The 26,935-nt window shown below is 65.9% G+C and overlaps 1 protein-coding gene and 1 long non-coding RNA gene across 11 annotated transcripts in view; one reads left to right on the top strand and one right to left on the bottom strand.

Annotated features, from left to right (window-relative positions):
- RBFOX3 (RNA binding fox-1 homolog 3) overlaps positions 1-26,935 on the bottom strand; it is a 181,205-nt gene that overhangs the window by 10,721 nt on the left and 143,549 nt on the right. For 6 of the 10 annotated variants that reach the window (XM_013054345.2, XM_013054343.2, XM_013054344.2 and 3 more), the window contains 4 exons: positions 10,392-10,646; positions 4,066-4,203; positions 2,189-2,242; positions 1,158-1,250 (listed from right to left, as the gene is read on the bottom strand). In XM_013054345.2, the coding sequence (XP_012909799.1) occupies positions 1,158-1,250; positions 2,189-2,242; positions 4,066-4,203; positions 10,392-10,613 (507 nt within the window). In that variant the 5' untranslated portion in view covers positions 10,614-10,646. The remainder of the gene's footprint in view (positions 1-1,157; positions 1,251-2,188; positions 2,243-4,065; positions 4,204-10,391; positions 10,647-26,935) is intronic. The other 4 variants (XM_045085781.1, XM_045085785.1, XM_045085783.1 and 1 more) reach the window with 2 other exon arrangements.
- LOC123393519 lies at positions 10,583-15,948 on the top strand. Its single transcript, XR_006608306.1, has 3 exons — positions 10,583-11,857; positions 13,836-13,966; positions 14,155-15,948. It is a non-coding gene; the product is annotated as an uncharacterized LOC123393519 (long non-coding RNA).

Genomic DNA, 26,935 nt, shown 5'->3' with positions numbered 1-26,935 from the left:
CAGTCTCTCTCTGACGACCCAAGGCCACTGGAGATCTGCCTGGTGGACTCTCCACAAAGTGCTCTCAGCCTCACCGACCGGCCCCGAGACATTCTGTGCCCTTGTTGGCTGCTGAGGCCTTTCAAGTCCTGGGCACCCCTCTCGTGGGGGTAGCGCGCCATTCCTGAGGCCAGCAGAGAGCGCTGATGGGACCCCTCGGGAGCAAGGCCAGTGGGAGAGGAGGGGTGGGTGCCAGGGGGGTGTGTCCTATCCCCGGGCTAAGACCCTCCCCCTAGAGATGCAGACTGGGGTGTAAAAAGGCGAGGGGGAAGCCGTCTGTGGGAGGAAGTAGAGAACCGGGTGGGTGGCGGAACCCGAGAAAGGAGTCTGGGCCATTCTGTGTCCCCCACGTCCAGTGTGAGCCCCTGGACCTCAGGCTGCGTCCCCAGGTGCCCGCCGGCCATGGCCACTGGCTGAGGCCGTGCCTGTAGCACCCCCTCTGCTTCCAGAACCCTCCCCTCAGGCCTTTCCGCTTCTCTTCCCGTGGACTCTGCACCTGCTGCGGACCCTCTCCTCTCTGGCCACTTCTCTTCCCTGGACTCTGCACCTGCTGCGGACCCTCTCCTCTCTGGCCACCTCCTGCTGCCTGCCTGCCCAGGAGCCCAGCTGCCTGACACCCAGAGCCACAGCACTGGGGCGGGGGGCACAGGCAGCCCACCAGAAAAGGGGCAGGGGGCCTGAGTGGGGGTCCCTGGCCTCATCTCTCTGCTGCTTCTCTGGGCTAGTCCCTTCCTGGCAGCGGGGGAAGGTGAGGTTGGAGGTGGGGGGGGGGGCGGCGGCTCCCTGCTGGGAGGGCTCGGGGGCATCAACAGCGCCCCCCAACCAGGGGACAGACGGAGCTGGCTCAGTTTGGAGCGGCCCAGCCTCAGACATGATTTCCGGGGCTCCTCCCGGGGCCTGGCTGGCGCTCATAGTTGGGGGGCCTCCTCCAGAAAGCAGAGATGGGAGCCCTTGGGTGGGCCCCCGAGGGGTGCCAGGACAGGGGCCGGGCCCTGCCTCCCTGCTCCGGGGACCCTGGTCTGGCTCTCCGCAGGGCGGCTGCGGGGCGGGGGAGGGGCACCTGGGCGACAGCGGCGGTTCTCAAGGGCACGCCCTGCGCAGCGCACTTATCTGAGCACCTCAATTTTCCGTCCCTCTACGATCGTCCCATTCAGCTTCTCCCGGGCTCGGTCAGCGTCTGAGCTAGTTTCAAAAGTTACAAACCCAAAACCCTGTGAGCGGAGAAGGACAGGCACGGAGAGAAAAGGATGAGAGGAAGGAAGACACAGGAGGAGTGGGGGGGGGGACAGGGCAGTGGGGGGGGGACGGGGCAGTGGGGGGGACAGGGCAGTGGGGGGTGGGGGGACAGGGCAGTGGGGGGTGGGGGGCAGGGCAGTGGGGGATGGGGGGTGGGGGGGGAGAGAGAGAGAGAGAGAGAGGGACTGAGTCAGGTGAGTTGAAGGAGAGGTCGGCAGCCCAGAGGCCTGCCCTGGTGCTACCGGCAGGATGCCCAGGAAGGGTAGGGCCCCAGGCGGGGGCAGCTGTGGGCCTGACCCGAGCCCGGCCTGCACCGACGGCCTGGCACCTCCCGGAGGACAGGCCAAAGCTCCAAGAGAGATGCTAACCTGGGCCAGAGACCGGGACGGTCACCCTGATGCCCCCTGGGGGGCAAGGTGGGGCGGGGGGCGGGGTGGTCAGGACCTGGGGGGGGGCAGCCCCATCCCTCTTCCCCCCAAGAGCCTGCATGGGGCGGGGGGAAGTCTTCCCTTGCCTGTGCAAGGAGCAGGATTTGTCCGTGCCAGGCCCCCTCCCGCTGCCCCTCCTGCAGCCGCGCCCCCAAGCCTCCAGCTCTGGGCAGGCCAGCGGCCCCCCCTAGGAGGAGCGGCTGGGCAGGTGAGGCCCCGGACCAAGGGGCCCAGGGCTCCGGGCGCAGACAGAGTGGTCCTGGCAGCTCGGAGAGAGAGAGAGATATCGCCGCGGCGGCGGCGGCGACAACCCAGACGGCGGGGCGGGGCGGGGCGGGGCGGAGGCGCGGGGAGTACAAGCACCCGTGTAGCTCAGGGGTCCTCGGGCGCGAAGCTCTCCAGGAAGGAAACGCACATTTCACAGGTTAGCCTGGCGGGACCTACAGCCGGCGCGGGAATGGTGGCGGCCTCTGGGCGGCACCCACCTTGGAGCCCCGCTCGTTAAAAATGATCTCCACGTCTAAAATTTTTCCGAATTGCTGCAGAGACAGAGAGGGGGCGGGGAGACAGGGGAGGCGGGTTAAGAACGCCCCGGCCGCGCGCCTTGCGGCCCGGGAGACCCTCACCGGCGGCCCGGGTCTGGCCCCTGCCCTGCTCCACCAGCCCCTGCAGGGAAGGGGCCAGCCTCCGGGTGGGGCGGGGTCTGGGGACAGGAGATCCCTCCTCGAGTTCTCAGTGGCGAGAACTGCCCCTGCCTAAAGGCCAGGTGAGGGCTGAGGACTGGGGGAAGGGGCAGCCTTCCCCAAGTACCTCCCCTCTCCCCGCCTGCACTCTGCCCCGTTCCTGATGGCCACCTCTAATTCACACTAAAGGGTAAAGGGCTAAGGCCAGGTCCTTCCCAAACGGCTGGGTGCTGCAAGGGGAGCAGGTAGCCCTGGGAGAGACCCTGTACCGCTAGAGCTTGTACTGTCTGGGGCTGGGCTGTGTGGGGTACAGAACCACACCGACCCCAAACCCCTCTACCGATCTCGGACGTGCCAGCCAGGCAGGCACAAATGCTGTGGTGGGCCCCTTCCTGCCCCATCGCTGGCCCCGGACCCCCAGGAGAAGCCCTGGCTCCCTCACAGTCACGTGAAACTAAATCCCCAAAACCGGGTCCCCAGGGGCCTGTCCTGCGGCCTCCAGTGTGTGTAACTGATGGGTGTCTCCGACATTCCACAACGCTGGGAGCCGGTGTCTAAAGGAACAGGGACACGACACAGAGCAACACAGCAGTGAATCCCGACTCTGACGGAGACCAGAACGAGGAGGAAGGTGCCTGTCCCAGTGCGGGGACGGGCTGAGTGGACGCCCCGGTGTGGGGAGGGGGTGAGCTCTGGTGTGGGGACGGGTGAGCAGACGCCGGTCGGTGCCCATTGTACGGGGACAGGTGATGGGATACGGACTGAGGGTCCCGGTCCAGGTGAGATCTGTAAGGCAGCAGCCTGGTCCAGGCCAAGATGAGCCAAATCCTGATGATTCCCGATTTCACCGGCCCCTCACTGTCTCGAAGCCCCATGTGCCGTGGGGTCCGGCCTCCAAGAAGGGCGGTGGCTATTTGGGGCGCGGTGTGGGTGCTGGGTCCGTCCCGGGGCCACCCTCAGGGCACCTCCCCTTTGACGAATCGCATCTGGGAGGTGGTGGCATGAAGGCAGGCCTGGGGCTCGGGGACCAGAGCCCGCCTAGCGTGTGGCAGGGGTGAGGGCGGGCACCGTGCCGGCCACGGGGAAGAGGGTTTGGGGTGAGGGACCCAACGCGGGCCAGGTGCATGAGGCTTCCACGGCCACGCGGTTCTCAGACAAATGGCCCGGCCGCTGCCCGCCCACCCGCCCGCGGGCACCTAGTGAGCCCGGCACCTGCGTGGCGCTCAGCTCAAGCCACAGCACGGAAGGCCCGCCCTGTGCGTTCTCACAGCCACGCTGGCTTCCTGCGGTCGGAGCACCTGCCCAGAGCCCCGCAGTCACAGGCCCGGAGCGACAAAGTGCTCGGCCCTCAGCACGCGGGAGAGGCAGGGGCTGGGCTGAGGCCAGGAGGCTGAGCTGCCTGTCCAGGTGCCTTCGGAGGGCACAGGGGTCCCTGGAGCCCTGGGTAAGCCCCTGGGACTGCAGAGTCATCGCCGACCCGGCGCTGGCCTCAGCCCGCGGGGTCCCTACGAGGCCCGGAGCACAGGCCGAGCGCGTGGGGCGTGTTCTGGCCGCTGCTGCTCCGTGAGCTTAGGTCCTCCCTCCTCCCGTCCATCCCGCCGGCTCAGGTCAGGGCAGGGCAGGCCCCGGGAGGCAGCGGGGTCCCGGGGTTGGGGGATGAAGGGGCCGTACACACTCACCCCGAACATTTGCCGCAGGTCGGGGTCCCTGAACCGGAAGGGGATGTTGGAGACGTGCAGCCGCTTGGGCTGCTGCTTCTCTGTGGGGTCGGAGGGGTGGAGTGGCTGGCTGTCCGTCTGGGCCGCCTCGTCTGTCTGCTGCGGGCAGAGGACCCGGGCTGTGAGCTGCCCCTCTCAGCGCCCACCCCGCAGGGAGGGGAGGGTCTAGAGGCCGGAACCCCCAACCTCCTGGGTGTCCCCATCCTGGTGCTGGGGCGGACGGCTTTCCCTGCGCGCCGCCTCAGCCTCAGAGCTCCCGGCGCCAGGCCTCTGCGCGGGCTGCGCCGGCCGCCAATGCGGGACAAGGCCTCCGGGGCTGGGGGTGTCTCCACTCCCCTCTCCCGGCTCTGCCCTGTCTGCAAGGCTGTGACCTGAAGGGTCCCTCAGCTTCACCGTCAAAGTCAGGGTTGGCCCTTTGCCGGACACAGCCTGTGTTCAGGGAGCACGGACAGGGACCCTCCCGGTTTCCAAGACCTGATGAGGAGGTGCAGAGGCTTCAGGGCCCAGGCACGCACGTCTTTGTGTCTGTCTGAGGCCACCCCGGGCTGCCTCTCCCTCCTCCCCGCTGCTGCTCGGCACCCGCCGGCGTGGCTGCTCTTCCAGGGCACGGGACAGCCCAAGTTCAGCCCGTTGGTGTCCTTCCCCATTGGGGACCCGAGCATTAGGGTCGGAAAGACTCGGGGCTCAGAAAACAAAGCTACCACGGGGCAAGGACCTGTCACCCTGTAGCGCCTGTGAGGACGAGGCGGCCGGATGGCCTTCTCGGTGGCCTTCTGTTAAGGACGGGCCACCCGCTCACTGCCCGGCTGGCCATCAGCCTGGTGCAGCCCCCGCTGAGCCGCCACGCCACAGGCACGCATCGGGCGCTCTGTCAACGGCGCCCTGAGACGGTCCCCCTCGGCTCACCGGGACCTGGTGCTAGACCTTCCCGGGGACACAGCAGCGCTGCCCACCGCCAGCCCCGAGGCGCGTTGACTCATGGCCAGTCAGGGCACGAGGGCTGGCGGGCGGTCCTCAGCCAGGGACGGGCAAGGCGGGTGCACAGGTGGCCCAGCACCTGTTCCTGGGGCTCCTCCACTCTGTCCCCGTGTGCCTGGGGGGCTAGTGGCCTGAGAACACGCCTGTCCCTGCTCCTTGCTCGCCTGCCCCAGTCCCCACTTCTCTGTCACGGCTCTCTCGGGCTCTCATTCCTGGCCCTCTGCTTGCGCTTGGAGGCTTGTCTGCTGCTGGGACAGCAGGACCTTGGCTGGGACACGAGGGGCGTCCTGGCTCCAGCACGGCGACCTTGAGCATCTCTGACACGCCTGGAGAGAGCAGGGGCCGGAGCGTCCCCGAGACCCACGCTGGAGTTTGTACGAGGGAAAGTGCTGGCGGCCACGGCCTCCCGCGGGGCCGGAGAAGCGCCGGCAGCGGACTGGCAGCGGAGAGACGCTCAGACACCGCTTCCCACGCGTCTCTGAGCACTGCTGCTTCGCATAAGCCACTTTTTGGTGGGTTTCCTTGTGGTCCAGCAAAGCAGCGCTGACGGATACAACAGGCCTCCCAGAGTCAGGTGAGGGGGGCAGGGCCAGGCCACTGGGCCCGAGGCCTCCTCCAAGCCGAGGAAACGGAGCCCAAGGGCCTGCCAGTGGCAGGAGGTCTGTCTGTGCTCTCCCGAGGGGCTGCCCTCATTGGTCGACCTGTTCATCCTTTCTGGAAGGAGGGGGCCACCCTCTACTGCGATGCCCAGCCAGGAGGCCTCCGGTCAGGCTCTGGGCAGCAGGGGCCAGAGGTGAGGGGCGCTGACGCCATCAGCTCCCGGGCTGCCGGGAGAGGCCGAGCACCTGCTCCCAGGTCCCTCACACTCAGCTCTGCGCTCCCACGTTGCAAGCAGCACACGGCGCACGATCCCCAGCGCGGCTGGAAGCCACCGTCCTCTTGTTCACCCGGGGCGTGCGTGACCTGTCCCAGCGGGGTGGCCACCCTCTGAGGGGCGGGCCTGGTCCTGACGCGTGTGTGTGCTCGGTGCCCTCCTACCGGGCTGCCGAGTGATGTGCGTCCACGGCGGGGCTGGACGGGAGGCAGCGCCCGGGCCCGGGGGTCACCAACCACCCCTAGGAGGCTATCGCACCTTCCACGGAGGAACCGCTGTCAGCGGCCTTGGGGTGCCTCAGGGACCCCCCGAGGGCGACTCCTGCCAAGCCAGGGACCTGCGCATTCCCGACCGGCCCCTCTGCTGCCTGCAGAGAGCGGACTGGTGCGAGACCTCCTCCCAGAGGAAGCAGAACCCACCGTGTGTGGCTCTTCCTGTGTCGTGGTCAGGGTGGGCAGCACCCTCTGTCACCAGCCCCCCCCCCATGCATCTCACACAGCCGGGCCCTCTGTGGCTCCTGGGTACAGGTGACTCAAGGAGGCTCCCTGAATGGGGGAATTTGGCCTGAGAGGGGCGTGTAATGCTGGCCGCGGCCAGCAGAGGGCAGAAGTCAGCTCGGCCAGCGGCATCCAGAGCAGCGGGGGAGCCCCCGGAAGGCGTTGCCCAGACACGTGTCTGGGGCGCCCCGGCCACCCCCCCCGCCGGGCCTCCCTTCTGCCCTGGGCCACTGTGAGTCTGCATGTCCAGACCCACCTCCCTCAGCTCCAGACCCTCCGCGGAAGCCTTGGAGGGGAACCACCTGAGGGCAAGAGGGGTGGGGGGAATGGGGTGTTGGGGGTCCTGTGGGATGAATCATGAGTGGGGCCAGAGCACCAGCAAGGAAGGAGCTCCCTCGCCCCCCCAGGGCAGACGAACGGGTTTGGTGTTGAATCATACGCTGTTTGGAGGAACCCCGGTGTTAGCAGCCTGGCCGGGTGAGAGGGGCAGGGTCCACCCCCACCCCATGCAGCCTTTCCCTGGGACTAACTAGCCTTGTCCTTCCTCTCTCTCCTTTAGAGCAACCTCTGCCCCCGGTGCTCAGGGCAGGGAAAAAGAAAACAATAGTGTCCCACCCCCACCGGCCTCAGTCACCCTCCCCTCCCCAGCTGGCCACAGGGGCTTTGCTTCTGCGCCCCTCTCCTTGCACACTAGCCATCACATCCCCCCATGCTCCCCCTTCAAGGCCAGGAGCCGACCCCTCGTGGACCACGGTCCAGATGTGCCCAGGGCACCCCCACTGTTGGAGGAGCCTACAGCCCCCACACCGGGGCCTCCCTGAGCTCACTCAGCACAGGGAGAGGCCAGAAGAGCCCTGGGCAGGGTCCGGAGGGTCCGGCGGGGGGACTGGCAGCAGGACGCCTCATCGCTGGACGGAGCCAAGGCTTGTGATGGGACATAAGAAGAAACGACTCCTGGAAACGTTTCTCTGCAGCCCCTCACCCCTGCTCCCCCAGAGGCTCCTGCGGACTCACGTAAGGACTGTCCACTGCTCCCCAGACACGGCTCAGCCCTGCTGGGGGGCTGGTGGGTCTGGGAGAGGCCATCTCCACTTGTGGCCTGAGCCGTTGCTTTGTGACTATGCTTTCGTCATAACGGGCAGCCCCTTCCTCAGCAGAGCTGTGTCCTCCCACGTTGGACTCTGGACGTCAGACTAAGAGCCCCCTGCGGCCACACGCTGACTGAGGGTGTCGTCTGCTTGCCCCTGGCCAGGGTGGTGGTGGCGGCACAGGGCTGGTCTCACCCGTGGAGGCAGGGGGTAGGTAGGGGAGGGCTGGGGGGACTCATCAGCCTCTGCACCTCACACTCCGCCCCAGCCCCCCACTGTCCCTCTGCTGACGGCTCCCGGAGCCACGTGCAAAGGGGGCCGAAGTCCGAAGCGCCTGCTAGCCAGGGAGGGGACAGCCCAGGGGACAGGCCCTGGGAGGCTCACCGCGCAGAGGGCGAGGCGGACAGTGGGAGTAGTTTCTGAGTGCGGAAGCCCCTCCGGCTGTCCCAGGATTCAGGGAGCACTGGGGTGGGGGGAGCACCTGCAGGGGGCCTGTGTGACCTTGAGGTGAGCACTCTGGGAAGGCGGCCCCCGGCTGGTACCCCAGGCCGCGCAGAGTAGCAGGAGGGGCCCCGATCCCTCAGCAGCCCCTGTCCTGCACAGCACCCTGTGCCGCTTCTGCAGAGACACCGCGATGACCAGCAGAATCCACATTTGGGAGAGAGCAGATCTGGACAGAGGCCGTAGTCCGCACTGCCCGCTGCCCTGTACTCCCTTGTCCAGACTCCAGGGTGCCCTGTACCCCGCCTCTGGACCCCGAGATGGGTGAGGAGGACCCAGGGGAGGCTTCAGTGAGCGGAGGCATCTTCACGCGAGGATGGGACGGACGTGGGGCAGCTGACAGAGCGCGGAGGTGCTGAGCTTTTAGCTGGGAGCACTGGGCAGGGCCTTTGGGAAGAAGGTGGCTACTGGCATCTTCGGGCAGGCCGGGGTGCCCTTGCCCTCTCCAGCTCCTCCCGAGGCGGGACGCCGCTGCTTGCGTAAACATCCAGGCTCCGCGCGCGTGCGCCGTCCAGCGGGGCCGTCTCTGCCTGGGTGTCTTGACAACCTCTGCGTCCCCAGCAGCCACACCCGCGGGGGACCATCTGGCCTCGGGACATGTCCAGGAACAGTCTCTCCTCTGTATCCCCAGATGGAAGACCCCCAGAGCCTGACCCCTTCCAGGACTCGAAGAGACCGGGGCTGGAAAAAGGCAGGTCAAGGCGGCCCCACTGGCCAGGCTTGGGGTGCTCTCGGGCTCGCGCTTTCCTCGGGAGGCGCCTGGCTCCAGAAGTGAGACCCCCACCTCTCAGCAGGACCGAATCCTTTCCGGGACTCCTGAGCCCCCCCACGGGCAGGGAGGCCGCGACTGGCCCCTTGTTGGCTTTCACGTCCCTGACGGGTGGGCTGTGGCGGCCGCCGCAGGGCAGGGCCGGCGCTGTCTTCCCATGCCCCCCCGTGCCGGCTCAGTGCGGCGCACAGCAGGGTCCCCACGACCGTGGGCCGAGTGAGGGTGCTCCTGGCGGCCCGGCCGCACGTGGCGCTCCGGTGTCAGGGAGGCCTCCCGGCCCGTTCCTGGGGTGCAGGCATTCGCTCTCGGTCCCCGTCTGTGCCCCTGCCGGTCTGACCCCCTGGTCTCCTGCGCTCCTTCCAGGCGAATCCCGGGCCTCGCCCTTTGCTCGTGAGGAGGCCACGTCATGGGAAGTCGGGCGGATACAGACTGTTCACCAGGGCCCACTGGAAGGAGACTGTCCACCAGCCGGGACGCGGTCACGCCGAGCCCCTCTGGCTCTGCTCTGAGCACACCCATGTTGCGGGTTTGAGGAAGCAGAAGCAGAGCGGCCCCAAAGGAATGGATAGTTTGGCTCCCAGGTCGATGGCCCGGAACCCTGAGGGGCGGGGGGCGTCCACAGGTCTAGACACCCCGCATGGGGACGCGGGGAGTGGAGACGTCTGATGCAGCTGTGGCACTCCACTCAGGACGGAAGGGCACGGGCTGGGCCCCACACGAGTGTCTCCACCCCAGCGGGCAGCGCGGGCGCTGCGGTCCACACCGGGAGGGTGGGCGGTATCTGGGTCCACATGGTGACCCTGGAGCCAGGCTGGACGGGGGGGATGGGGGGTGGGGGGTGGAGGCTGAGGGGGCAGGGGATGGGGCGCCCATCGGGAGGCTGCCGGGGCCGGGCCGCTCCTGGGCAGCACGGGGTCAGCTGGCCTTCTGCCCGGCCCCGGCAGCCCGCACCAGGGAGCCAGCAGGGACAGTGGGACGATCCCAAAGCCTGGGAGCCGCGGCAGGGGTGGGCACGTGCAGACGGCCACAGGGAGGAGGGCCGTGGTGGGGCCGGCTGCGCTTTTGCAGGACCCCCGGGGGGGGGTGCTGCCTTCATGGGACGCCCCCAGTCCCACCCCCCGGCCGCCGCTGGCCACGCTCCTTTGAGAAGCGCGCAGCTCAACACTTTCTCCTCGGAACCGCATTACAACCACACAAGAGAGGCTCTGTGACTGGACAGCAGCCAAGCAGGCAGATTACGAGTGATTAGAAATGATCGCCGTGCCCGCCACCTGAGACACGCGAGGGGCCCTGAGCCTCCTGTCCCGTTGCCCTGTCCCTGCCTGGGCAGACACCTGGGCCCTGGGCTCACTGTTCCCCTCACCTCGCAGACACGGGGTGCTGGCTGCCCAGCCGGGAGGCTCCATCTCCCATATGAGGGGAGTCTGCTGCTCCGCGGGGCTGGTGTCGGAGAATAGCTCCAAGGCCGCAAAGACCTGCCCGTCCACCCCAGAGCCCCCTCCAGCCCCTCCCTTGGCAGGCCCTCCCGGCCCCCCTCTGGGCGGGCCCGCTCCCTGCGGTGGGCTCGCGGGGCCCCTTACCGGCACTGTCTGGGCCCCGGCGATGGGCTGTGTGCTGGCCTCGGCGCCCGGCTGCTCTGGGTGGGTCTGTGCTGGTGTGTACAGGGTCAGGCCGTGCTCCGGGGGGACCGGGGTCTGGCCTGAGTAGTCTTGCGTGGGATGCGGAGGCGGGGGCGCATACTCGGCGGGGATGCCATTCTGGGGTGGAGGGGGGTACTGGGCAGGGGGGTAGGGCTGGGCCATCGCTTCAGGCGGAGCCGTGGCGTCCTGATTGCCCTGCGGAGGGAAAGAGAGCAGGCTGGTTAGATGGCTGGCAGGCCTGGACCCTCTGCCCCCTTCCGAGAGCTCAGGGGCCGAGCAGTGGTTTCCAGAAGCAAAGCCCAAGCCCTCTGCATGGGGGGGCCTCCCCGACATGAGGCACCAGATCTGAGCTGTTGGAGGGCCCTGCCGGGGTAGGGGTGTCTGGGGGGCAGGGCTTGAGACCCCTGATGCATACTTGTCAAATCCACATTAAGCTTATGCAATTGTAGGAAATAACACCGCGTGACCCTGTGCACCCCTCTGCCCAGTATCTGCCCACAGTGAGCCCTGGGGAAGCTGTCCTGCCGGGAGACATGGATCCCACTGAGATACGGATCGGCAGCACGGGGTCCCTCTCGTCTCCCTCAGAGCCACGCCTCCCCCCTCCTGCCTTATGAAGGTTTTAAGCCTCGGTTTTCCCATCAGTAAAGTGGGGAAGGAGCGCCCCTTCCCAGCTTGAGGGAAAGAGGGTAAGAGTTGATCCCACGGAACCAGGAGCCCGGCACCACAGGGCCCCCATCACCGCCCTGATGCAGAGATGCTGTCTGTGGGGTATGGAAGATTTCGGCTCTGTCTCCAGACACCCCGAGCGGATCTCTGGAAGCCCCCACCCTGCCCCTGAAGGCCTGCTGCCCCAGGGACTTCTAGAAGCCAGGGCCCTGGGGCAGGGTCCCCGCCACAATACAGGGTAGAGGCTCTTCCCATGGGCTGCTTGGACTCAGGAGCCTCGCCTGGGAGCTTGTCGGCGATGCAAGTTCTCGCCTGCACCTCAGACCTCCCGCATCTGGGCACCCATGGGAGCCCTGATGGAGCCCCGGGAGAAAGCCCCTCGGCCCCAGAGAACAGATGAGGGCCCTCACACTGTCGGTGGTGGGGTGGGGTTCTGGCGTCTCCCGCTCGTCGCTCCCCACTGAGGACACAGACGGTTGTAGGCAGAGGCAGGTTTGCTGCAGCCCCTTTGAGCAGGTGAGGCACTCTCCGGCCTTCCGAGAATGTCCTTAGGGCAGAGAGTGTCCCCACCATCTGGATGGATGAGTGCCATCCCTCACTTGAGTATCTCCCCAGTGTGGACGGACCCCTGTGCAGACGCGGACAGCCTGCCCTTACGGCCGCCTGACATCTCGCGGAGGAGGAGCCCCGCGCCCTCCCGTGCCAGCCCCGTCATCCCGGCCTGGGCCTGTTTCGAGGTTTGTTTCCTCGCCCGTGCCTCGGTGAGACGGGGGCTCGTTCCAGAGAACACGCCCGGCCTCGCTCTGGTCTTCATCCTGACTCCTCAGTCGGCCCACAGCTGTTTTCTGGGTGTCTGGACGGGGACAGGGACCAGGCCCGTGGCTCTGGCGGGGAGTGGAGCAGGACGGGCAGCCCCGGCCTCTGAGGACTCTGCCGGGCAGGAGTGAATGCAGACAATTACCCAATTAGCGCGAGGTGACCTGAGGGGCCCGGCCTCCCGACGGTGCTGGGGACTGTGCATGGGACCCAGGCTGGGCCTTCTGCCTATAGCCCAGGGCCCTGCCCCCACCAACCGACTGTCTCCCTGCTGGCAGCAGGCCTGAGGCCAACTCTCTGCCAGGAGACCAGCCCCTTTAAAACCCCAGTTCCAGCCTCTGCTCTCACTGCCCCTAGCTCCTGGGGTGACCCCTGACCCCGATCAGCAGTGGCCTCATGAGCAGAAAAATTCTGTCCCACCCTCTGCCTGCAGAGACGGGGCAGCATCTGAGCTCCAGACAGCGGGAGCGAAACACGTGTGTGCATCACACACGCTTGGGAGTGCACACCCTTTGCTGGACCCCCCTCTCCCCCCCACGGCTCCAAAGTAGCCCACAAAGTCCCATGACCGACCGTTAGCAGCCGTGGGAGGGAGAAGAGGTGGGTTCGGGGGAGGTGGGAGCTGGTGGGGGTGGAGGGGGACCTAGGCTGGTATGGACGGAGGCCAGGACAGGGGTGAGGGAAGTGGGAGGGAGGGGGAGGCAGAGGAGGCGGCCCCGGGAAGGGAGACGGCGCTGTCAGCAGCCGCGAGAGATCAATTAACTGATAAATATTTGATTAGAACCTTCACTAACTCACATCTCTCCGGAGCCCCCACGTCCCTCCCCGCTCCAGTGTCCAGGAAGCGGGGGCTCTTCTCCAGCGGCTCCTTCTCAGCCCCGCCCCCGCCCCCTCTGCCCGGGGTCCCTCAGGACTAGTGACAGCAGCCACTCCCACCGCAGTGGCTCCCGGGACGGACTGGAGCCCAGAGCCCAGACCCTCAGGGAGCCTGTAGCACAAAGGCGGGGCACGAGGGCAGCGTGTCTGGGGCTCGATGCCCCGGTCTGAAGGGGTCTGGGTGGGCAGGAGGCAGCTGTGAGATGGTACATCCAGGGCCACGGCGACAGGATAATAAATCAGCACATCTGGGCACACCATGCTTTCTGCACACGAAGTCACGGAATCGCCCTCCGACCCACCAGGCGATCAACATCCCCATTTCACAGCTGGGCACACTGAGGCACAGGGACTGAGCGACGCGTCAGGCTGATACAGAGGGAGCAGGACAGCAGCACAGATCGCCTGGCTCTCAGATCGTCCCCTCTGCTCCTGCACGCACGACTGTGGCCCTTCACAGGGGACCGGTGCGGGGCATGAGGTTTCACAGCCCAGGGATAGAGTCAGAGCCTGGGATACAAGGGGAGGCCTCCCTCTTGGCCACTGGGTGGTCCTGGGTGACCATTCTTCCTCTTTGAACAAATTCCCTCATTGCAAGAGGTCATCACGGTGCCTGGACAGAAGAAATGCAGACCGAAAGCTAGCCAGTGTGATCCGGTGGGTCCTGGGGGAGAAGGCCATCGCCCCTGCGTCTCCTCCACGCCACGCTGGGAGCGGTTGGTCAGCTGAGTGGCCCGCACCCTGGCTGCCGATCTCATCCCTGGACCCCTCCCCGGGGCGACTGAGTGGATTTACAACCAAATTTTCCCATGAGGTTCCGCTGTGCAGCTCGGACAGAGGGCCCCGAGACCAGACGTGGACGGAAGAGCAGAGGGTATCGGGGGTACCCGAGGGCGTGCAGTGCCTGACTCAGAGAGGGCGGTGCGGCCAGCGCTGTCGCATGCCTGTTCTTCCCTCTCCTTGGCCTGCGGGGGCCAGAGTGCGAGGCTGGGGCTCATACCCGCTGGCCTTGTTTCAGAGCAGCCTGGGAACATGTCTGGCTCCCCGGGGGACCGGAAATGCCCAGAGCACGAGGGCCCCTCGGACTCTGCTCCCATGTCCCTGCACTCAGCACGACACGTTGCGGCACTCAGAAGAGTCTCGGCGCACACGAGGTGAGTGGTTCTGCGCAGAGGTGGGGGGTGGACGGAGGATGGCCGAGGGAGGGAGGAACAGACCAAGGGACCAGCAGGCGGAGGAACGGGCGGGCGGGCACACAGGGCCCCGAGTCGTACCCGAACAGTCACCATGGCACGGCTCTGCAAACGGACGCCCCTCTCCTGTCGTCACGGTTTCCGGATAGAACCGACCAGACCCGGCCCTTTGCCACCGCACTCCGGGGCCCACACTCCCGGAGACAAACAACGTGACCCTGAAGGATTCACTTGAGATCACTGACCACTGACGGAAGCAGTTTCTGAAGTTCCTCCCATCCCAGGACGAAGCAGGCCCGACCCTGCTTAGCTTCGGAGATCAGCTGAGACGGGGCGTATTCAGGTTGGGGTGGCGGCGGCCCTGCTTCCTGCTTTCGGCAGAAAACAGAGGAGAACGTCCACGCTCACCGGACGGCCTGCGCCCCGCGCAGCCTACAGCCCCGCCTCTCACCGGTGCGCGCTCACGGCCCGGGCGACTCGCCGCAGTCTCTCCGGTAACAGGTGCGGGAGAACCTCCTGGGCCCAACGGCCCCGGCAGCCTCCACGCCCCATGCGCGGCCTCCCTACAGAACCAAGTCGTGGGACGAGCGGCCTCCGGTTCCTTGACTCCTGCGCTTCCTCAGGCCCGCTCCAAACTGGTTTTCCTGGCACCGTTGCTCCCTGAAACCACCTTTGTCAGGGTTTCCACGTCTGCCATGTGGAAGATCTCACCCGACCTGGTCCCTCGGCGGCACTGACTCCTCTTTCTGCAAACACTTTCGGTTTGGTCAGAGCACACCGTGTTGGTTCCTCTCCTTCACCAGAAGTTCCTTCTGTGTCTGTGTTTCCGCTTCCTTACATCTCCCCAACCCGCAGATGTTGGGGACCCCCAAACCCAGTCTTTGGACCCTCTCTTCTACGGCCAGAGCTAAGGTTCTTAGTCTCAATTTAAAAATACCATCTGTGTGTTGTCCACCCCCAAGGGGTGTCTCCATTTTGGGGTTCCCCCAAGAATTCAAACTGCCGTCCGCTGCCAACGCCCCTCACACATAATCCGAGCTTGATTTACCCCTGAGGGGACTCCTGCTTCCCACCTTGTTGTCCCTCTCAAATCTGCCTCTCTTGAGGTCATCCCCTGCCCACAGGCCAGGGCTCAGCCCCACACGTGGGGTGATCCCTCTCTTCTCGTCCATTCCAAACCATCAAGCAGGAAGTGCCGTCAGCTCTGCCTTCAACCACACCTAGAATCCACCCATCTGGTCAACTCGGGGCTCCCAGCTAGGACTGGCCCCCACGACTTCCCCCAGTCTTCCTGTTTCTGCCTTGGCCCCTACAACCCGTCCTCTCGAAGTAAACTCAGAGTGCCAACAGGGTCTCTGTTGATGATGACCTTGACCCCTCCTCCTGGGCCCTCCTGTCCTGCTCCATCCCCCTGGAGTGCTCTACGCGGGACATGTCCCCGCTGCCCCTTGCACGTCCCGTTCTGGCCTCAAGGACTTTGCCCTGGCTGCCCCCAGGGCAGGAACGCTGTTTCCCACACACCTCATGGCAGTCTCCCTTCCTTCCGTGTCCCCTTCTCAGGGAGGCCCCCTTAAAATGGGGTTGCTCCACTCTGCACTCCCCACCCCGACCCGGATCTGCCCTTCTCCATCTCAGAGTCCCGACGCGGCCGGCGTGTGTTGTCTGCCTCGTGTCCCGCCCGTTCACGAATCTCTAACACCCCCAGCGCCAAGGACGTGCAGCTGGACCGCGACGGACGGGCACCTAGTGGATGAGTGACCGTGCCGCGACAGCGGTCACCGACAGTGCCACGTGTGCCCCGAGGGCCACAGCACGGAGTCCCTACAGCAAGCCTGGAGACGGGCCTCCACGGGAGACTGAGCCCGCCCGCCCCGTGCCCGCGGAGTCGTGCCCGCGGAGTCGTGCCCGCGGGGTCGTGCCCCCTCCTCTCCCGCGCGGGCACAGTTCTGCAGGCAGGTATTGCCGACGGCGATTTTTACGGAGGGAGGACGGAGGCACAGGGAGAAGTACGCCTACCCGGGGTCCTGGGGCAGGGGGGCACACCGACCCGTCCCACCCCCACCCTCTACAGCACGCCTGCCAACTTTAGAAGCAGGCGCGGGACGGCGGGAGGGGAGTCGGAAGGGGAGGGCGGTGACCTGTGGGCACGGGCCCCTTCCAGCTCCTTCTGGCTCATGAGGCCGGCGGGGAGCGTCTGTTTCCAGCTCCGGGTTGGGTGGCCTCACGTTGGCAGCATGAAATCGGCCAGAGTGGGAGCATTTACGCCCCGGGAACCGGCGCGTTCTACCCTTCAGGGCTGGGTCTGTCCCTGGAGAGGCACCTGTCCGACGCCAGCACGCTGCCCCGACCCGCTCGTCACTCTGCGGCGTGGCCGCGGGAGCTGCCCTGGGGCCAGTGGCGGGGCGCGGAGGCGATGCTGAACGCGACGCCCAGCCAAGCAAGAACGCACGCAGCCCGGGCAGCCCAGGAGGCATTTACAGAGCCCCCCGCCCCTGCCTGCATTTACAGTTGGGTCAGGTGCTGCCCGTGTCCCCCCGGCAGGAGCCAGCCCCTCTCCAAAGGCAGCGAGGGATGCGGGAAGGCGGTAAGTTCCAGAAAGATCCATGTTCACGCGTCTGGCAAAGGGTGGCCGAGGAGGCAGGTGTCGCACGGGGCTGGGGCTCTCCGAGTGTCCTAGTGTTCACCTAGTGTCCGCCGTCCGTCCGGCCAGCCCAGCTCTCCCCTCGTCGGCGGAGGGTGACTGGCGTGCACCGCACCCCTCAGCCTCCGGTGTCCAGAGAGTGGACAGTGGGTCTGGGGTATTTACTCCCTGGGAGGCTGTCTCAGGCTTCTCTGCCCTGGACCAGCGGGGACTGGGCCTCCTCTGCAGGGGGCCCGCTGCAGGACCCTGCCTGCTTCTCAGTCCCACTCGCTGCTTCTTCCTCACCCCTTATGAGGTGGTGGCAGCTCTGTCGCCACCAGCTCAGGGGTCCTGCCTGGTCCCCGGAAGGCCCCTCCACCCACTGTCCAGACACGGCTGAAAAGAGTCTCCCTGTAAGTAAAGTCGCCTGGAACCGTCCCAGGGAGCGAGGCAGCCACTGATCGCCTTTTGGATCCTGACGATGTGGAGGAACGGACCAGGCAGGCAGCTCTGCAAGGGGCGGGGGGCGCGGGGGCGGCCAGCCTCTCAGAGATGCCCACCCCCCCACCCCTGCCCTGGCCAACTACCTTGTCTTGGCCCCACACTCTGCAGCCCTGCCCTTGGTACCAGGACCCTCGACTTCTGAGTGGCGCTGGGCTCAGGCTTACCTCTTGGTCTGTGGAAGGGGGCAGTGACCTGTCTGCCCGGAGGAGAGGCTGGGCGGGAGGACCCGTCATCTTCCTCTCTAAGATCTAGAGCTAAGAACCCCCCCAACAAATGTCTGCCCACACGCCGGCCGAAAGCGTGCCCTACCCCAGCCTGTTCCCAGGTCCCTCGGCCCGTGTGTTCCTGTCCTCCAGGGTGAGGGTCCCAGGGGGAGGTGCTGTGATGGGCTGGCGGAATGCCAGGTGAGCAGGGGGGAGGGGAGGGGAGAGTGGCCGCCGACGGAGCCCCACGCGGACTCCTCTGTCCACACAGTCCCTCTGGCTCCTCCTGCTCACAGTCCCTCCAGGACAATCAGCCTAATTGGCTCTTGGACTCCTCACCCCCAGGAAGGAGGGCGCCACATGCCCGGGGCCCACGTGCCAGGCTGCTGTGGGAGGTCAGCGGCTGAGGCTGGGCAACGAGCCATTCCTCCCGCTCTGGGCAAAGCCGGCTTCCAGACAGGGCGGAAGCAGGCGGGGCGGGGTGACCGGGCACAGACCACCAAACCCTGCGGGTGTGACCTGCCCGCCTCACTTCCTGCAAGGGCCCCTGCCTCGAGGCGCTGGACCCTCCCTGTCACACACTGATACGTCCCTGGCACCAGGACACTGAGGTGAACAGGCTGGGGTCAGCCCCACACTGGCAGCCAGTGGGGCCTGCTGCCCTAGGAGTCTGCAGACTCAGGGACTTCCTGGTGACCCAAGAGTTGGGGGTCACAAGCTGCATCCCACGGAGGGGACCCGGGCCACAGGCCACGTGGCGAGGGAGCAGGAGGTGTGAGGGACTTGCAGCATGAAGTCCACGGCTGTTATGTGGACGTGGCGGAGGGCAGTGGGGAGTGGGGCCCAGGGCTGGGTCCTGGAGATGCCACGGCTCATGCCCCCAGAAGCTGGAACCATGATGGGACGGACAGACACTGAGCGCCCAAACCCGGTCCACAGTGTCCACAGGCATGCAGCGTGTGACAATTCACAGGGCCACGAGGACAGGAGGGCTGGTTTCCAGGAGTCTCCAGTCCATAAAACCTCTGTGAGCATTCCAGAGCCGGCCGCCAGCGCTCCCAGGGTCCGTGCGGAATCAGTGTTGGGAGGGGAGGTGGGCTGAGCTGGGGCGAACCCCCGGCAGGCAGCAGGTTGTGGTTCAAGTCCCCGCAGCCTCCAAAGACAGCTGAGCCAAGGGACTTCATGGCTCTGACCTCCCAGCCTGGAAGGAGGTTCCCCACCCCTGCCCCGGCCCGCCGTCCCAAGAACACACAAGCCAGTGGCTCACGTCTCTGCCTGTAGGTGACACCCGACCTGGCCTGCCAGGCAAACTGGGACTCTGCTCTCTCTGCCTCCCCGACAGGCGCCCCCACCGGGTTCTGCTCACGACCAACACAAAGCCTCCCTCGGTCTTGGAACAGCTCTGCCAGAAAGCTCTTCCACGCACTGAACTGAAATCCGCCTTCTGGAAACTTCCGCCCAGCGCCCAGCTCAGCCTCGGGGCCTGCACCAACTGTCTTCCATGGACTCGCCCTCCCACGGCCGACCCTCCGAGGCACGGAGAACCGGCACGGCCGCACCCGTTCTTCCCCAGCGCGGGTCTGGGGATGCATCGTGGCGGCTCCCTTCTTACGGGTCAGGGGACACAGGCGAACGGCTCTGTTTGGCTCTGAATCCAGGCCGGTGTTCCGAACCGTCGCCCTGGCCGCAGCGCCTTCCCTTTCTCAGGGGTAGGGGGGCCTGGCAGACACCCGCCTGCTGAAGAAGGAGGCCCTCACGGGCTGGGTCGGCCCAGCGAGGCTGGCTCGGGGCCACGGGAGGGAGTCTCATGGAGCGAGGGGACCGCTGCAGAGAACGCAGGGACAGGGCCGTGGGAGCGCATCCGGACGCTCAGGGTGACCGGGGGGAGGGGCAAGAGTGGGAGAGACAGCGGAGAATTTTACCGGAGGGGACGGTCTTACTTTCTCTTTTTAATGTGCCAACGGCTAGAAAGTGAAGTTTTGGGGAGAAAGATGAAATTTCAGAGAGGCACAGAGATGAAGCCAGGCCCGCGATGGTGCCAAGGGAACCGGCCAGATGCCCGCCAACTCCCATCCCCGGCGAGCCCGCCCGCCCGCCAGAGCTCTGCTCCACTCATGCTACACGGCGCTCGGTTCTGGGGAAGACGTCCTGCCGTGATTCCAGACGCACCGGGCAGGAGTATCACAGGGTTTCTGGATGTCTCCCAGGACGGTGGAGACTGGCCCAGGACCCGTGACAAGCAGGATTCCAGAAAGGGACCCTGGGGGGGGATGTGCAGGCAGGGCTGGCCTTGTGTCTCCACCAGCGGGGACGGAGCAGCGGCGCGGTGAACTCGGTGACGGTCGGAGAGGCACAGAGGGCCCACTTGGAGCCAGGTGCTAGCTGCCTGGGGCACACCAGGAAGCGTGGAGACCGGCAGAAGCAGACGCCCCCACGGAGGCCCCCCCATATTAACTGCATAGGAAACGCATGGCGTGATTCACAGGGACAGCCAATGAGCCTCTCCGCGGCGTCTGGCTCACGTTAACGTTCGAATTTCCTGGGAGGCCACTTGAGAGCAGGAGCTGGGCCCGGAGGCAGCTCAGCATGCACAGAGGGGCTCCCCACACGTGGGAGGGGGCACCGACACAGGGATAAACAGTCCCAGCAGTTTCCGAGAGGAAGAGAGGAAGAACCCCAGAGAGGAAGAACGGGCGGCTCTGGGATTCAGCTGGGGTGACGGACGCGGGAGGCAGGGGGCGGATAGCCACAGCCCAGGGCCTGGTCCCTGACCCAGGTTCCTGCCTTCTGACTCAGTTGCTCCCTCAGCCCTAAAACAGGCCGTTGTCACAGCTCATGGGCTCCTGACCCCAAGTTTTGGGGCTCAGGCAGCAGTAGGAGAGCGTCCTTGCCAGACAGGAACAGAAGTGCCCCCAACTAGCCCAGGCACTCTGGGGGGAGGGCCAGGTCCTAGCAGTGGGAAAGGGAGCCTGGGAGCCCTGGGGGGCAGGGCCAGCGCCCATCTCCATCTGACACCCCTTCCCAGCCCCCGTGCACCCCATCCTTCAGATGCAGGGACTGCGCTCCTGGGCACTCTCAAGCCTCCCTCCTGGAGTCCTTCAAGACGTGTGATGGGCTGGTCCAGGCGGTGCGGGTACGGCTCAGGGCAGAGCTGGGCTGCTATCACATCGTGGGCAAATGGGGGGGAGGGTGATGCTTCAGCAGCAGAGCTCAGCGGAATATTCCAGAACCTCAGAGGTGGGGGGGTGTGGTGTGTGTGTGGAGCTCCAGACCACGGGACCCCTGAGGGCAAGGGCTCTTCAGGACTCGGAGCCCCCGACACAGTTCAGGCAGACGGCAGGTGTTTGGGAAATGCTGAGTAACACCGATGATCTGGGGAGCGACAGCCGTCGGCGGAGGGTTTTCAGGAGCCCGGCATTGTGCTAAGCAGTAAACACACGTCATCTCACGGGGTGGTCAAGCCATCTGTGAACGCGTGTCCTCCACCGAGGGAGGAGCTCAGTGGAGATTACTCGCCCCCCGTGCACACGGAGCCGGGATCTGAGCCCAGGCCCTGCGGACTCTGGAAGCACGGGACACTGCCCGCCCCGTAGGGACCACCGTCCGAACGGGAGCAGACGGGAGTACGCCTGCCGCCCACAGCCTGGAAGGGGGTCCACAGCCCCTCGTGCTCACTCCCTGCCCCGGGACCCCGAAGCTCTGTCCCGCGCACGTCACAGAAATCAGCCCCACTGAGCCACCAGCCGGGGTGCCCCCAGCCTCCGAGCTGGCCGCTTCCGTCGGTGGCCCTCCCCTTCCCACCCTGCAGGGAGACAGCGGCGAGCGGGCGAGTGGCTAACAAGGGGCTGGGGGGGTGTGCGGGGATGCGGGAAGCCTGCCTGGAGGCGTCGGCAGTTCCCTCCGTGTGGAGCCGCCTGCGTGAAGCCTCCCTCGGTCTTGGAAAAGACTCCCTCCCTCAGTCTGGACAACTTGCAGGAAGGCCTCCGGAGACCCCGGGCAGGGCCGGGGCTCTGATTCACCTTCCTCGTCCACGCAAGAGGCCTGGGGAAGGCCAGAGGCGTGGCGCTAGGCATGACGGGGGCTCTACCCAGGGCTGGGCCAGGGGCTGCAGCGGGGCAGGGTGGTGGGGAGGTCGGGTGGGGGCGTCAACGAAGAGGGAGCAGGGCGGCGCGGCTTGCGGCTGGGAGGGAGGGAGGCGCGTCCGCCCGAGCCGCCGCCCCCGCCACTCCATTCTGTCCCCCACAGCCACGTCAACACCCGCTACTAATTAGGCCTGTCCGGCGGCAGCGCGTCACACTCCGTGTTCCTGCACCCGGGGGCCGCCTGGCAGAGGGCTCTGCGGGGGTCTAGCGCCAAGGCGGCCCTGACACCCGTGTCTGCTCCCCACAGGCCCAGAGAGACGTTAGGAGACATGCAGGCAGAAGCCCCACCAAGGGGCAGCCCCCAAGTCCCTGAGTCCCTGGCAACTTTCGAATCCAAGTTCTGCCACTCCCCTGGGCCACGAGGAGCCGGCCCGCCGGGGCTCCTGCTGGCCCCGCCACCTGCCCTCTGCCCGCATCTCGGCCCCCCACACCCTGCTTTGTGTCTCCTACCGCTCCCAGCCACTCACTTCCCAGCAGCGTCTCGAGCCTCTTCCTCATCGGCGCTTTGGAGGCTCTGGGCAGGCCATGGTGGCAAGGACGCTGGGGTCAGGTCACCACGGCGACCTGCAAGGTCTGAGCCTGGAGCCCTGCCCCACCCCCAGCGCCCCTCCCCAACCCCTGCAGAGAACACACGAGGCTTCTGTGGGGGCCCAGCCTGGGTTCTCAGCCTGCCCACAGCACGAGGGCCCATCCCCTGGGGACGTCCTGGGCACCCGGCCTCTCCACAGGGCACAGGGCTGGGGAGCCCGGAGGCACTTGTTCTGGTCTCCCTGCTGCGGTCAGACTTCTGCATCCACACTGTGAAGCTGGTGGTGCCGGCCCAGAGCCGCTGCGGGGCCCGCCTCGTGCCTGCAAAGCAGCGTGCGCCCGCTCCGTGCTCCCTACTCTGGGTGTGCTTGCCGTGTGCTCTGCACGCGCTCCCTATGCTCTGGGGGCGTGCTGTCTGGGGGCAAGAACTCTGGATGGAACAACACCCTGCCATCTTGCCATCTTGCAGCAGAGCGGGGGGCACTGCCCCGTCCACAAAGGCGGCTGCAAGCCCAGGGCCTGGGCATCCCCGAGAACTTGGCCGCCCACACTGGGTCCTTCTGCGTGTGTGGCCAACAGGCTCACCCCAACTCCAAAACTAGGTAGTGAGCACACCAGCCTCGGGCCTGGTTATGTCACGCAGTAGGAAAGAAGCCATGGAGAAGATTTTACAGTTTTCTCGCTTTTGATGAGTGTATTCTCGTAAAAATCGTTTCCTTATAAGGCGATGTATTGTAGGCATTTGAGACCATTTTCTGAGAAGGGGTCCAGATGCTAAGGGGGTTCAGGAATAAGAACCAGGAAGAACCACTGGCCACGATGGGCCCCAGGGGCCAAGAGATGCCGCACACCCACCCCCTAGAACAGAGCCGGCCACACAGCTGGGGCCCACAGGCCCTTAGTCCAGACTCAGCCCCAACGCGCCCCACTGAAAAGCCCCAGGGGAAGGATGGATTTTCACACGATTAAGCCGTAATTCCCTCCAAACCCACTGCATACAAATCATAAATAATGTGGTGCCATAAATCGCCTTCTCCCATCAGCGGCACCTCCACCGGGCTCCCCCGCTGCCTGGGGAATCAGCGAGGGGCCGTGTGGCTGATGGGGCTTGGGAAGCAGGGCCACGCGGCGGTGGGGGCTGCGTGCTGGGAGGCGGGTTCACCCTGGACTGTCTATCAAGCCAGAACAGAACACCACCAACCAGTCCCGGCTCCGGGGTCCATGGAGAGCTCCAGGCTGCTGGGCTGGCCGGGGACCCTCCCCCGCCCCTGCCGCCCTCCGTCACAGCTGGGGTCTACCTCAGGCACCAAGCCCAGGTGGGGTCTCTGCAGGAGGCTGGGCAGTGGGGCAACGAGCACGGCCCTGGGGGGTAGCGAGAGGGCAGAGAGACTGTGCCCAGTCAGCAGTGGTCCTCACCCTATTTACAAATGCCCTGGGCTCTGCCGTGCTCTGAATCCGCAGCTGCGGGTCCGTATGGGACCACAGTCAACAGGTGACAGCGCATGAAGTCAGAGTGCCAGGAGTGCCTGAGCATCTGGAGGCAGAACTGGGGGATGCCGTCGGTCAGCTGGGGGCCCCTCTGCAGAGCCCCCCTTCTGCCCCTGCAGGAGCACCTGGGGGAGCAGGTATAGTCCAGCTTCCCCCAAGCAGTGGGCAGGGCCCCTTTTGTGGCTCTCAATGGCTGCTCATGGGCCCCCCTCTGAGAGCAGGAGGAAGGGGTGCGGGAGATGAGCGACTCTGAGATTGGGGGAAGGGTCCCCCAGCTCTGACCGGCACTGGGAAAGCAAACCCTTCTGGGCAGAGGGACCCTCTTCAGTTGCCGGGGGACGGAGTGCAGGCCCCAAGGAAGTGCCATGTCCCGGGGATGATCCATTCACTGGCTTCTCCCCACTGCACAGGGGAGCCTAGTGGAGGAGCACCCTACCCTGTCCTGGAAGTGACCAAACACCTCCTCCAGGAAGCCTTCCAAGCTCAGCTCCTCCACCATCCTGCCCTGAGGCCCTCTGAGATGCTGCTGTGGTGGGTGCGTGTGGGCACGAGGTTCCCCTCAGTGGGGCGGAGAGAACACCGGGCAGTAGCTCCCTCCCAGGGCCTCGTTGAGGACAGAGCGAGCTACCGGGCAGCTGTCAAAGTGACCCCCAGCAGGAGTACCACTGAGAGCTCACCCATGCTGACCCCAAGCGAGCAGCCCCCCCCAGCCACTCCCCTCAGGGGTCTGGGGCAGCTGGCTCTGCGTCTCTAGGAAGAGCCCCCTGCGCCCACGGGTCTGGTTTCTGCATATTCATTAAGGAATATTAGCATTATTAATGGCCCGTGGTCCTCATGTAGCAAGTGGAACAGGATACTAAGCACAGCACCCCAGCCACGAGGTGGGCGGGCGGGGGTGCGGATGGCGGTTGGGGGGGTGGGCAGGAGCCAACCTTGGGTGTAGCCCAGAGTCTGTGCCCAGGGGCCTTGGGTCCTAGACATCGGCTCTCCCTCCCATGTGTCCTCTCCTCGTTACCGAGAGCTCTGCGAAGCCACACTCAGATGAAAACTCACAAAATGTAATTAGGAAGGTAAATTTCCTGGCAACAGAAATTACATAACACGCCCCACAGCCAGACACCTGCGGGGATCTCGTTCGGGAACCGTGGGTTTATCCGTCAGCTGGGATAACTCCCCTGGTGGCCTTGCTTCCCTGGGGACATCTGGGAGCTGGGGGTCAGTGCAGTGTCCCTGGGAGGGGAGACTTGGTGTGGACAGAATGCAGGTTATGTGGCTGGACACGGTGAGGTTTTTGAGCGCCGGCCGGTAGGCCAGCAGCATCGCCTGGCCCGGGGGCGGTTAGAAATGCAGATTCTCGGCCCTTCAGCTCTCCCGACTCAGAATCTGTGACTCAGGAGAATTGTTACTACAGATCACAAACCCCGGGTGTTCCATGGAAGGGACCTGCCGTCTCTGCTGGTGCTCTGACCGAGCTCGAGCCCAAACTCCTGTTCCGGGGACCCAGGCTGGGGTCTGCAGGCCTTGAGCTGATGCTTGCAGAGTGGGAAAGAGCTTCCATGCCAGGGTCGAGCAGCGACCTTGGACATGTTCCATGATGCTCTGCTGGAGGTACTGTTTTCTCTACAGACGGGAGGCCTGGCCCTGGTGACCGGGAGATGGGGAGGGGGTGCTCTCATCCCGTGGGCAGACACCTGCTTAGCAGCATCAGGGGACAGTGGCCGTGGGTAGGTCTTGGCCGTGGGTGGGCACCTGGGGTGCCAGAACAGAGTGAGTCTGGAATGGATGCCACAGGGCGGGGGCTTGCTTCTGAGTCCCGGACAGCCCCCACCCTGACCCCCGGGGCCGAGGTTAGGATGGGGGGTATTCTGCTTGACTCAGGAGAGACTCTGAGGGTCCCAGTCTGAGAATTGGGTGGGTCCCCCCCAGGGGACAGCACCTCATTCCTTCACCTGTTTGCACCTCTGAGCACCTGCTCTGCCCATGGCCCCAGGACAAGCCTGCCCGGCACAGCTCGCCTGCCGTCCGTCAACAGCGTGGGACCCACGAGGAAGGACAAGTGAGGGGCTGGGGCTCCCCGGGAGGACAGCTGGGTGATGGTGGCAGCCCTGGGAAGGAGGCAGGGGGGTGGTGACTGTTCACACCGGACAGTCCTTGCCCTAAGGCCCACAGTCCTGCCAAAGAAGCCCGCAGGCTTCCCGACTTCTCGGTGTGTGGTGGGGGGCAAACCTGCTCTGGGGACTGGGACCTTCCATGCTGGTGGCTACTGCCCCCACCAGAGGTCCGGCTCTGCCTCCCCTACTCAGGCTCTGTCCACCAGGGGCCATCGGGCCTCACACTGCCCAGGCAGTGGGTCACAGGACCCATGCCGGGGAGCCCCTGGAAGGCGGCACCCGCAGTGCCACGCCCCGCAGTGCCACGCCCCGCGGATGGTGCCCGCAGCCAGGCCTCTGCACACGCAGTCAGGACTAAGGTACGGGGCGCAAGCGGGTGTGCGGACTGCCTGACAGCTGTGTCCTCACGTGGCTTGTTCCAGGGCCAGGGGCCGGGAAGGAATCCCTGGGAGCTGGGGTCTGAGCTGTGCCAGCTGTCACCGGGGCCTGCATGGGGGCCCAAGGCAGCCCATGTGCATTGGGTGCTTCCCAGGAGACAGCTGCCCCAGGTCAGGGGTCCTCATCCTCAGAGCCCTGGACACCCAGCACACAAGTCTCTAAACGCACTTCAAAGTGGGGACTTTCCTAGGAGACCTGGACTGGCCTTGAGGGCCTGGGCCCCGCACACCCACCCATGGGCCTCTGAAGGTCCCCACTCCAGCCTTCTCCTGGTCTAACAGGGACACGCCTCCCCTGGTGTCCCCCGAGGTACACGCTCCCTCGTGCACAGACCACCCGTAGCCACGTGGACGCACACCTGCCTCCCTAGGTGCGTTTTCCAGCCGCCCAGGGAAGGGCTTCTCCACCTCATCCTCTGGGGCGGGCCGCCCTGTGCGCTGGAGGGCGTCTCACAGTGTCTCTGCGCTCGGCCCACCAGCTGCCACTCAGTGAGACCCAAACGCGTCTCTTGATCCTGCTGCGGGGCGCGGGGGCGGGCAGACCCAGTCTCGGTCAAGCGTCTCTGACCCCAACGCCACCCCCCACTGCCCCCTCGCGGGAACATGCCTCCGCGTACCTGTGAGCTCCCACCCACCCACCCACACGCCTGTCCCCCGGTCCCCCTGCCCTGGAGCAGGCTATCCTAAGAGGCAGCCCCCGCCGGCCTGGGGCACCCCCGCTGCCCGCGCCCGGCCTGGGGTGCATGAGGGAGGGCGCGGGCGGGCGGAGGGGGCCGGCGGGCTTCCTTCCCTGTTCGGCGCCTGGCTCATGGAAGAAGCAGGCACGGATCTAATCTGCAGCTGATTAAATGTCCCTCATTAACGAGTTTCTTTAATTAATGAAGTTTTTGGGTCTGC

This window comes from Mustela putorius, unplaced genomic scaffold (assembly GCF_011764305.1).
Source record: "Mustela putorius furo isolate JIRA1106 unplaced genomic scaffold, ASM1176430v1.1 tig00000873_pilon_pilon_pilon, whole genome shotgun sequence".
Classification (NCBI taxonomy): domain Eukaryota; kingdom Metazoa; phylum Chordata; class Mammalia; order Carnivora; family Mustelidae; genus Mustela; species Mustela putorius.
This window is presented reverse-complemented; position numbering and strand designations above follow the sequence as displayed.